Raw genomic sequence first — 11,963 nt, 5'->3', positions numbered from 1 at the left:
TAACTGGTGTGCGTCCTGGTGGAGGGGAGACTCCCAGCGCACCCAGCGGTGTTTGCTTACCTTCCTTTAATAAATTGTAAACTTTGATTATAATCCTATTTTGAAGACTGAAGCCATTTATAACAAGGGCCCATACACAGACCTTGCTGAGTGCACAATCAGGTCCCATTCTCACTGCTATGTCTCAGCAGAGACTGTGGGATACCTGCCCACACAGAATGTCTTTTCTGGAGCATGGTGCAATTGTGCCACCTATGAGGTCTCTGAGTTCCAGGGCCTGATGAAAGATGATCCATGCTTGGGGCAAAGAAAGCAAGACTGAGCAGCCATGAGTGTTTGGGCATTGGTCCCTGCCCTGGGCCTGCCTTCATGAAAAAGGCATTGAGTTCACAGGGCCTGGGGACTCCAGTGTGTGGCCTGATGGGACTGGTACCAGAACGAACCTGTGGATCCCCTCAGCCCTATGCATCCTGGCAACAGCTGGGTCATGCCAGACGCTGTGCTGAAGTGTGATGGGGATGCACAGAGAAGCTGTTCCTGCTCTCCATGCCCAGACATGATGCCCATGATTAGGTGGTGGAGGAAAGGTGAAAGTTGATGAGAGACAGAGGGCCATTGCCAAGACAATTACCCATTCCCAGTTTCTGCAGTCCTTTGGGATCATATTGGTCTCAGCCTCCATCCCCAGCACAGCTCCACCCAAAGCAAGACGAACACTCTTCCCCAAGAGCCGGGGCCTCCAATGTCAACAGCGCTTGTCTAGGCGGAGATGCCACAAGTCAAGGACTGGTGGCTATTAGCTGTGATGGAACTAGGGATGTCTTCCTCACCTTCAAGAGACAGTGCCTGAAAGAGGAATTGCTGCAGTATGTCCCACCCTCCAGTGCCTAGGGGAATGAGGCAGTGCCCCCAGCCTATTCCCACTAAGGAACGGTTTTCTCCCTTGGCCATCAGTATCCAGATGAAAAGACCACACAGGGACACACTCAGGGTTGCTGCAAATGTTTATCAAGGCTCAGGAGGGAAAGGAGGTGACTCCAAGAGGAGGCCCCGAGATCATAGCACAGCAGGAGCAGACAAAAATCTGTTAGCTTTTCCAATGGCAGACTTGCAACAGGGCATCAATCTACCTGGCCCACATGGGGAGGAGGGCTAGCAGGTCTCTCCAGGCTGGTTCCTGGGGCCTCATGCAAAGCAGAGGGCAAGAAAGGAAAGAAAGAAAAAGAGCGTGTAGAAAACAGGATAGGAAGACATTGGTCATGTTGTCATAGACTCAAGACTGGCCCCTTCCTATCTGTCTTTACAGGACAAGACAGAGATGGTCAGGTCCTCTTACAACAACAACATGAGGTCTCTTCGTCCATCCATTCTTGTCCAGCAGCATGTTCTGAGTTCCTGGGGTCCTGGTCTGGGGCACTCTCTGGCATCTTTAGCAGGGGCGGCACCTGCTGCCACAGTAGCGGCTGGTAATGCAGGAGAGATCACAGCACCCAGAGTTGATGGGGACGCCGTCACAGCTGAGGATGCTGCCAACGGCAGCAGAGGTGGAGGATCCCACAGCTGTGTTCTGCGGGAAGGAGCTGAGGATGGGGCCGGGCAGGGTCACCACCACGGGAGAGGGCTGGATGACAATGGTGGAGTTCTGGCACTGCCTGACGCAGGGCTCGTTGCAGCTGCTGGCCAGCGGGGTCGGGCCGCACGGCTGGCATGGCCGGCACTGGTCGTAGCAGGACATGTCTGGGGGCAGGAGGTTCACCTGGGACAGAGGGCAGGGAGGAAGCTTAAAATGGGGATGCACGAGGAGTAGCCTGTCACCACACCCTAAAAAATCCAAGGCACAGGCAGTACTGTGAGCTGGAGGCTGTGCAGGGATGTGCGAGGCATTCTTGGCTGCATCCTGACAGGGCCCAAAAAGAGCCACCACAGCCAGGATACACCCTAGGCTTCAGCATAAGAGCCATCATACCAAAGGCCCAATCTTCCTCCATGACAAACCTACAACTTGACTCTCCCACAACCAGCAGTCCCAAGATATGGCAGGGCACACAGCTGATAGAGCTGAAAGGTCCAAGGAACTGAGTCCTCCTGTGGAAGAATGAGGGGGACAAGATGGGGCTTCACACTCACCTGGTTCCCAACAAGAAGAAGGCCAGAGAAGTGGATGATTGAGCACGGAGCTGGGCTGGCTTTTATAGTGGGCCTTGGCTGCCCCATGTCCAGAGGCATCCCTTGAAGCAGGGACTATTTTCTGACAAGCTGCTCTTGAATGTAAAACATCCCACCTAATGATATGGGATGTGTGTTGCCTTCCTGTGATGCTGCTTTTCATTTCCTGCTTTATGCCCTTTCCCCAAAGAAGGCAACTTCTGAGTGGCAGGCAGGGAGGCCCAAGTATTTCTAGGCAACACACCTCACTGTGGGCAGAAGACTCAGCTCACGTGCTGGAAGAGTCCGGTAAAAGCAAATGTTGTCAGTCTGGGTGACTCCCTAGGGACTCTCTGGGGCCCTTTTGGCTACAGGTGACCCAGCTCCTGACTGTGACCCTACCCCTGCTGACACTGCCCTCAGGGAATACCTGCTGGCCTGTTTTGCCTCCTCCTGCTCTGACCCAGCGATGTCTGTAAAGGGGGAGAGGTTGTGCAGGGCCCTTTCTGGATCACAAAAGAAAGGCCCAACAGGTCAGTGGCTGTTTTAGTTAGAAGGAATAACAAGATGCATGTACACAGAAAGGAAACCTTTCACATGCAGGTGATCCTGCCTTCTACCAGCATCGGACAGAGCTGGGTGGGTTTTCCCAAGACACGCAATGCAGATCCTGTCCATAGGGAATTCCTTCTTCACTCCCATAACTTGATGCCTTTCATTTTTTGCTTCAAAAAAAAAAAAAAAAGAATAAAATCATACACCATCTCCTTACATGACGCAAGCTTATTTAATTCATGACACCCACCAGTGATCAGTCGGGGCACTCCAGCACTTTCCTTACCACTGCTACTCAGGATAACAAATGGGATTCTCAGGCCTTAAGTTCAAGGCCCAAGAAAGCTGACATTGTCTTGTCAAGAGCCCTGGCTCCGGTGCCTTCTGGAAGGCTCCCAGTCCACCTCACCTGTCTATCACGTCACACCATGTGCTTTGTTTAAATGCTGTCTTTGCTGCACATTGTGTCACATTCATGCACATGTTCCTCCCTTGTGGGCACTTGCCTGTACTGGGGCTATGTGGGACAGACTCAGCATTCCCCACAGCAGCCCCTAGAGTGCTGTGCTCTGCTCTTGGAGCTAGAACAGCATTGCCATCGCACCAACATTGGGGCTATAGTGGAGCAGTGCTGACACAGCATCAAGACTCTCTCCAAGCCCCCCAAAGCCAGGAGGTATGCAGGTGGGCACGAGGTTGGGAGGGGACATCACCAGGGCAGCTGACCTAAACCAACCAAAGGGATATTCCATACTGCATGATGTCACACTCAGCAGTGAAGATGTGAAAGGGGAAGGAAAAACAGGGCTGGGCATACTAAGTCAGTGCTTCCAAACACTTCGACGAACATCACTTGCTGATGGGAAGTGGAGTATAATTTTCTCTCAGTTTGTTTCCAAACACCCTTCGCTCTTTAGTTTTATAATTTTTCTTCCTTTTTCATTTAATTATATTATCCCTATCTACACTTGTAAGCCCTTTAGCTTAAATCACATTCTCTGCGCACATCTTGCTTTCAGCAGGGGGTGTGAGAGAGCTGTGTGGTGGATGTTTAGTTGGCAAGAAGAGAGCAAGAAGGAACCCGAGAACAGCTGAACAATCACAGAACAAAAACAGCCCAGAAGTGCCCACAGCACATATGCTGGAATGCAGCCTTCTGTATCTGAAGCCCTCTTTCTCCTGAGCCTAAGAAGTTCATTGCCAATTTCAGTCCCCAAAAAGGATAGGCCCACAACAGTTTGGATCCTTTCTATAATTCTGTACCACAGGATTCAGAGTGTAAGAGCATGGTGGCAGTCACCCCTCCCTGCCTCTCCAGGCCAGGACACAGCTGCACTCCCCATGGCTAGAGAGTTCAAAAGGATGGCGTTAGCCTTATGTACAGGGAGAAAGGCTGAGAAATCCTGCCATCTTTGTGCAGGCCCAGCCCTGCGTGGATCTACTGCCGGTGCAGTGTCAGTGGTGTATGGGGTGGGACAGAGGTCCCCCATGGGGAAACCAATGCCACACATACATCTGTGACTCATGGGCCTGGTGCTGAGTTATGCAGGGCCTGAAACCTTGGGCAGAAGTGGCATCGAACGAGAGGAACATGGGTCCTGGTGTTGCTGTGCTGTGGGAGGAAGGACAGACCCTGTGGGTGCCACACAGAAAGCCAAACAGACGTGTATTGTCTACTCCCACCTCACAGGGGGATTCAAAGGAAACAGAGCTGAACTCTGGAGATGAAGCATACTTAGTCCGGTGCTAATGAGTGCAATTTCAGAAATGGGTAGGTTTGATTAAATGGATGAAATATACATGGAAGAAATATTTACCCTGAAGGCGATCAAGTCCTGGAGCAGATTGCCAAAGAGATGCTAATGGAGCTCCATCCTCAGAAGAGTTCAGACTTTGCCTGGACTTGATCCTGAGCAACCTGATCTGATGACACCCGCTCTGAAAACAGGGTTGGACTACGTGCGTGCTGGAGGTGCAGCCTCTGATCCTCTGGAGGAGGATCATGCACAGTCAGCACATGTCAGCCTTGGAGGGATGCTGTTGACAGGTCACTGTTTCTGTTAATTCCCAGGGTGACCGTTGATCACGTAGCGATATCATTCATGATATCAAAAGTGGGTGGAGGGAACAGCACTCATGCAAACTGCTGCTCATGTCAAAAGATGCATGAATTCATGGGTGCACTCACAGAAACTCCTGGATGCATGCTGAAGTATATTTGGGCACACACAGAGATAGTTGTGCACACAGTGAAGAAAAGAAATACTGCTCTCCTGAACTCCAGGGTTCTGATTTTACTTTCTACTCTCTCTGAAGGAACATCCTGGCTTGCTGAGGCCCTGCTGTGTTTTACCTCCAGAAGATATCGAGTGGTGGAAGGCAAGGAATCCTGAGCAGCAACTCTATCTCCTTCCCACAGGAGTGAGGGGAAGGTCTAGAGAGAGGTTTCTTCTGTTGCTGCTGGGTTTGTCTGAGAGCTGAGAGCTGCTGCTCTTTATTCTGGACTCAGATATCTACCTCTTGATCCAGGCTGGGAATACACTCCTGTGTGGTGCCCAAACAGACCATGCATCCTTCTGTGTAGTTTGTCTTTGGAAACCTCTCATTCACTGACGTGTCATGTCTTGGTCAGGATGCCTCTTTATGGACCATTTACTTTTCCAGCGGTGTGGTCTGGCTCCTCTTCCTCCACTAGCGGGCCTAAACTGGGATGTCCTCTTCACACTCATGGCCTATGACCAAGCTGCGTGCATCTGCCACCCACTGCAGAACTCCAGTCTGGTGGGAGGCCTGTGGGCTGAGCTCCTGCTCCCCTCCTTGGCACAAGTGGCGCTCACCCTTCGTTTGCCCTGCTCTGGCCCTACACAAATGCAGCTTCTTCTGGGACTCGCTCTCAGTCATGCAGCTGCCTTCTGCAGAGAGCTCCTGGACTGCTGTACTCCTTGAATACAACAGCACCACCAGTTTTCCTGTGCTCCTTGAGCTCCTGCAGGGTGCTCCTGGTCTCCTTCTGAATGTAGACATGTGAGAAGACACAAGACACAGTATGCTCACTCTCACTTCCCTGCACTTGTATCATGCCGGGGGCTACGTTCCCTCCTCTATACCCACCCCATTGCCAACTTCTCCCACAACAAAGTGGTGTCCATCTTCTCCAGGGCTGTGATTCCCTCTGCTCCATGCACCAACCTACGGCGTAAAGACCGAGAAGGTGAAGGAAGCCATGCGAAACCTATGAAACAGAGGGAGGTTGTTTCTTTGTTTCCTCTGCTGTGTTCTCTGTCTCTGCTTTCAGGGCCATGCCGTTTTCTCTTCTCTCTTCTGCAATGGAGGTCTTGGGGAAGCTGCCATCACTGCTTCCACAGCAGCCCTTATTTTCTTTCTTACCTTTCAGCTCCTCCCTCCTTGTTTCCTACCCTAGAAGCAGCCCTTCAGCACTTGGGAGGGGGGCAGAGAGAAAGAACTGCAGGAAGCTGGAAACAACACACAGGGATACAAACCTGACTGATAGATGATGAGGGAGGAAGAGAAGAGATCAAATGTGGGCAGTCACAACACTAGTTGGTGGCCTATCAAGAAGCCACAGGGAGATCAGCTTGGGCCTTGCACCTCCTACAGCTGTGGGCTAGGACACATGCTGGGATGGGCGCAGGACAGACCTATACAACCCCATGAGGGGACGTGCAGGGAAATGGGAGCCGGGAGGAGCACACTAGGGCAGACAGAACAGGGTGTAAAAGGGGCTGCAGCCTGTACTTGCGTGACTGGGCCCTGCACATGAGCACCGCTGTCTGTCCTGTCCTCTTCTGGAATATTTCCTTACGTCTCCATAATCTCGCTCTGCCCCATGCACACATGTGCTGCAAGGAGAACGTAGCAATTCCTCATGGAGTGGCAGTAGTGGATTTGATGCTAGCCTCTGGAGTCAGACTCAGCGCAAGGACATCCCTGCCCTCTGCTGTCAGCTGCTGGAGCCAGGGGTCCCCCGAGCAGGGAAAGGGGGTCTCAGCCTCCAGGAAAATGTGGCAAGTCCATTTGGGGGCTCCAAAAGCAGCTACTGGGGGTACTGGCCTGGGTGTATCTTCCCCAAATGGGCATGCTTGTCCCTGCCTATGTGTCTCCCAGGTACGTGCTCAGCTACTATTGCCGTGAAGCCTGTAAATGGGAAAGTGGCAACTGTGCCCCTCAATCTGGGCAGAGACGCTCGACCGACGATGACAGCTCAATGGGCAGTGCCAGACAGCAGGGCCCCGTACGGTTTGGGGTGCTGTCGGGGCACTGTGTCCCCGGACCCGTGCCTGCTGCTGGCTTTCCACACCTGCAGCAGTGCCGGCCACAGCTGTGATACCAGCGCACCACAGCACCAAGCTCCCAGGCCCAGCCCAGCCTGACCCGTTGCCCTCCACTGTGGTCGCTTCAGGCAGGCAGCTGCTTTCTCCTGTCCCGCTTCTCTCCTCTCTCCCTACTCATCTCCTACCACGTTCACTGCCCTCCTCTCCCCTTCCCACTTCCAAAGGAGATGCCGTAGCAGACGGGCAGGTGCTGTCTCCACTCCCTCGCCCTTTCGCTCCCACTCCCACTCCCACTCCCACTCCCTCTCCCTCTCCCTCTGCCTCTCCTATCCCGGACTGGGCTGCAGGACGGGCAGAGCCCCGCGGGCAGCAGCCGAAGCCCTGCCCGCCCACAGGCGCCCAGCACTCGTAGCCCGGGCCAGCCCCCGAGCGGCCCCGGGGCGGAGCTGGCGGCGCCGGGCGGCGGCGGCGGGGAGGAGGCGCCGCGGGCGGAGCAGAGCCGGGGCTGGCGGGGGCAGCGCGGCGCGGGCGGCGGAGCGGCGGGATGCGGCAGGGCCGGGCCGCAGGGCTGGCGGCGCTGGCCGCGGTGCTCCTGGGTGCGCGGGGCTGCCGGCGCCGGGGACGGGACGGGACGGGGCTGCCCTCGCTTCTGGCCCGCCGGCTTCTTACGGACCTCGCTTCCCTCTGGCCTCCCTCTGCAGCCATCCCGCCTGCCTCCAGCGAGCTCAGTTGGCAGTTCCCTCCCACCTTGCTTTGCTCCCTGCCTCCCTCCTCTCCTTTCAGCACACCCCCACTCATCCCTGCCTGCTTCCCTTCTCCTCGTGGCTTGGACTCTCCTTTCAAACAGCCGTGCTCGGATTTGGTCCCCAAATAACCATTCCCAGTTAAATGCCTTTGTGTGTTTTCTATTGAGGGAATGCTCCCATCAGCTGTCAGCCGTTTTCTTCCGTTTCCCTCTGCATAACATTTTCGGTGCAGCAAAGCCATTTGCTGAGTTTTCTCCTTCGTTTTGTTTTTGGCAGTGGCTGCAGGCAGAGCCCAGGTGCAGCAGGAGCCGTGGGCAGAGACCAGGGAGGGCACCGGCATCAACATCACCTGCTCACACCCCAACATGCAGACTGGTGACTACGTCTACTGGTACCGTCATCTCCCGGGCCAAGGACCCGCATTCCTCGTGAGCGCTTTCAGTGGGTCCAACGCACTGACGGACCTGCCGGGGAGGCTCTCGGTGGCAGCAGACCGCCGGTCCAGCGCCCTGTGGCTCACCGAGCCCCGTCTTCGGGACGCGGCGGTGTATTACTGCGCCCTGAGAGCCACGGGGAGAGGAGCCGGGGCTGCGGCCGTGCAGGAACCGTGGCGGGCGGGGCCGGGCGCGTGTGGCGGGGGCGAGGCAGGGGCACAGCCCCCAGGGGGCGCTGCCGCTCCGCCCGCCAGGACCACCTCGTCCCGCAGCCCGCGGGGTTTCCCCCGCCAGCCCGGCCCCTCCAAGGCACTTCGGTTCTGCTGAAAGGGTCTGGAGCCTGGGTGCAGCTGAACGGAGATGGCAGCAGCCTGGCAGAGGTGTGTGCAGGGAAGAGGCACTGAAACACAGCCCCTTTCTCCTGAGCCCTCCTCACGCTGCAGCAATCACCCTCTATTTATGCCAACCTCAGGCCCCAAAAGTCAGGAAAAGTGGAAATGAGCATGAGGAAGTCCCTGCGAGTGCAGGTCCTGGGCCAGAGGAAAGCTGCTGCAGGTTTGGGGGCATGTGGGCACCCTAGAGCAGTGTGGGGGCATGCAAACTGCCTGCTGTCTTTGCACTGACTCAGCCCATGGGAGTGCAGAGTCCTCAGGGACTGGAGATTGCTGTGTATGGTCCATTACGGCGAACACCAATGCTGACTTGTGTAAGGTGATCAGCCCAGCATGTGTGCCATCACCTGGGCCCTGCCAAGTGCTGTGCTGGGGGCAGTTGGGCCTCATGGGACACGTGTGAAGCAGTGGGGCATCCCTGCACTTATTCCACCCATTCCCCACATCTGCCATCCATTTTCTGTCCCCACCTGCTTCCCCAGCACAGCACTGTCCTGAGCAAGAAGAAGCCCGTTCCTAAGAGCCTACAGGGTGCCAAGCCTCCACAGCCTCCCACAGACTCGTAGCTTCTTCTGTGAGGACAGCAGAGGTTGTGCTCTCTGTTTGCAGGACAGGGGGGAGCTGTGGGCAGAGATGCTGCAAGGCAAGGGTAGATTGCCCCTTGCTCTGTGAAAGTGAGGAATGTCTTCTTCAGCTCCAACAGGCATTGTCCAAGAGAGGACCCTCTGCAGCATGTCGCAACCTCCCATTGTTCTGGGAGTGGGGAAAAGGCTCCTTAAACACCCATCTTATACCCACCAAGGGCAAGACAATTCTTGCTGGGCGGCTCAGGAGGGCATACACAGAGGGAAGAAACATCTACAGCCAAGGCTGGGTTGCCAGAAACTTTAACGAGTGTAGAGAGGAAAAGGAGGTCACTCTGAGCAGAGGCCCTTCAGTGCAGAGATCTCCAGGGCCTACTGAGAGACATGGGCTGAGTTTTCAGAAATCTCAGGGTAGCCCCTGGTCAGGCTCCTGCCAATGTTTGCCAGAGGAGGTGAGGAAGGTCCGTCATTCTGAAAGCAACTGCATGAAGACTTTAAACATCCATCTTATACCCACCAAGGGCAAAACCATTCTCACTGAGCAGCTCAGGAGGGCATATGCAGAGGGAAGAAACACGTACAATTAAGGCTGGGATGCAGAAGTCTTTAATAAATGTAGAGAGGAAAAGGAGGTCACTCTGAGCAGAGGCCCTTCAGTGCAGGGATAACCAGGGCCAACCAAGAGGCAGCATCCTTTGCCCATGGAGGAGTTCATGCAGGGCATTTGTCTGCTGTAACCACAGTGGCAGGGCTGGATCTGAGGATCCCCACAGCACAGGGGAGGAGAAGAACACTATGAAAAATGAGACAGGGGGGTAGGTGTTAGAATGGAAGGAGAGACATGGACTGTGTTTTCAGAGATCTCAGACTAGCCCCTGGTCAGGCTCCTGCCAATGTTTGCCAGAGGAGGTGAGGAAGGTCAGTCATTCTGAAAGCAATGGCCTGAAGACACCTCCTTCTGTTGTCCAGCACCATGGTCGTGCTGGAACCCCAGGGCCATGTGCAGTGCCTTTAGCAGGGCAGGCATCTTCTGCCACAGTAGCGGCTGGAAATGCCCGAGAGATCACAGCACCCGGAGGTGATGGGGACTCCGTCACAGCTGAGGATACTGCCAACGGCAGCAGAGGTGGAGGATCCCACAACGGTGTTCTGCGGGAAGGAGCTGAGGATGGGGCCGGGCAGGGTCACCACTACGGGAGAGGGCTCAATGACGACGGTGGAGTTCTGGCACTGCCTGACGCAGGGCTCGTTGCAGCTGCTGGCCAACGGGGTCGGGCCACAGGGCCGGCATGGCAGGCACTGGCTGTAGCAAGACATGTCTTGGGCTGGAGATGCACCTGGGAGAGAGGGCAGATAGGAAGCAGAGCATATGGTGAGGAGCAGCCCCATTATCCCACCACAAAGGAGCTAAGGCAACTGGTGAGGGTGGGTGTGGAGGCTGTGCCAGGAGGTTCATGGTCTTCATTGCTTTGTACTGACAGGGCCCTTCAAACCGCAGGCTGATCCAATGAGACAATCACATTGCACATAACCCAAAAGGCTACCTCTGCACCGTGTCCCAGCCTCTCTCTACACAGAACGTCTCTCTCCACCCCTCTCCCATGGGAAGGAACTCCAAGGCCCAGCATAGCTCTGAACTACCAACAGATGAGATGTCTATTAATGCAAGATCCCCTCTACTTGAGAAGAGGAGGAGAGAGGGCTTCAGACTCACCTGGTTACCAAGGAGGATGAGGCAACAGAATTGGATGAGAGAGCAGAGAGCTGGGCTGCCTTTTATACTGGTACTTCATTGCCGCAGGCCCAGAGGCACCCTTGGCAGAGGTAACAATTTTCTGACAAGCTCATCTTGAATGCAAACCATCCCAACAAATGATATGGGCTGTGCACTGGTTTCCTGCACTGCTGCCTTTTCATTTCCAGATCTAGGCCATGGCCATTCTGCAGTGATGGTTTCTTTAGAGTGCTGGCATGAAATGTCCAAGGATTTCTAGGGCAAGAATGCATCAGTGGAGGGCAGAAGACTCACTGGACGTGCTGGATGGGTCCCCTCTGATCATCTTCATGGCTCTGCTCTGAACCCACTTGAACAGGTCTATATCTTTCTCGTGCTGGGGGCCCCAAAGCTGAACACAGCACTCCAGGTCAGGTCTCACTGAAGCGGAGCACAGGCCATGAATCACCTCCCTCCACATTCTGGACATGCTTCTGTCAAGGCAGACAAGCATGGAAACAAAGCTTCTTTCCTTGGCCAGATTCAATTCTGGCTCTCCTAACTTGATTCCTATCTTGCCTCATCAGACTATGTATCTCTATTCTTTCCAGTTTACCTGTCCTTGCTCCCACCCTCTATGGCCTTCTCTGTCATGTTTGAGTTCAGCCAGTTGCTCCATGTTCATCCATGCAGGTCTCCTGGCATTTTGCCTGACTCCCTCTTTGGTGGGATGCATCACTCCTGAACTTGGAGGAGATGATCCTTGAATATTAACCAGCCTTCTTGGGCCCATCTCCCCTTCAGGGCTTTGTATCATGGTACTCTACCAAGCAGATGCCTGAGCAGACCAAAGTCTGCTCTCCAGAAGTCCAGGGCAGCAAGTTTCTTGTGCTTCCTCCTCGCTGTGCTCAGGAACCTAACTTCCACCATTTCACAGTCACTGCAGCCAAGGCTGCCCTTGAGCTTCACAGTCCCACCAACCCCAGGTACTATGAGAATGAGGTGCAGAATATAGCACCTGTCCTTGTAGGCTCACCTTTTTCACTCACCTGAGTGCCCGGTTGCTTTTGTTCACACATCTGCTTTTGTCTTGTGACAACC

The 11,963-nt window shown here is 54.7% G+C and overlaps 2 protein-coding genes across 2 annotated transcripts; both read right to left on the bottom strand.

Annotated features, from left to right (window-relative positions):
• Positions 1–1,429: 1,429 nt before the first annotated feature.
• LOC311218323 (feather keratin Cos2-3-like) lies at positions 1,430–2,226 on the bottom strand (the record flags this gene model as incomplete). The annotated part of the gene is made up of 2 exons (XM_084300973.1): positions 1,430–1,756; positions 2,128–2,226. 2 exons carry the CDS (start codon positions 2,224–2,226, stop codon positions 1,430–1,432), a joined length of 426 nt encoding a protein of 141 aa, XP_084157099.1.
• A 7,933-nt stretch (positions 2,227–10,159) lies between these two features.
• LOC311218318 (feather keratin Cos1-1/Cos1-3/Cos2-1-like) lies at positions 10,160–10,465 on the bottom strand (the record flags this gene model as incomplete). The annotated part of the gene is made up of 1 exon (XM_084300965.1): positions 10,160–10,465. The coding sequence occupies one exon, from the start codon at positions 10,463–10,465 to the stop codon at positions 10,160–10,162; it is 306 nt and encodes a 101-aa protein (XP_084157091.1).
• Between the last annotated feature and the right edge of the window lie 1,498 nt (positions 10,466–11,963).

Source organism: Netta rufina (genome assembly GCF_964035555.1).
Source record: "Netta rufina genome assembly, chromosome: 24".
In the NCBI taxonomy this organism is placed as follows: domain Eukaryota; kingdom Metazoa; phylum Chordata; class Aves; order Anseriformes; family Anatidae; genus Netta; species Netta rufina.
This window is presented reverse-complemented; position numbering and strand designations above follow the sequence as displayed.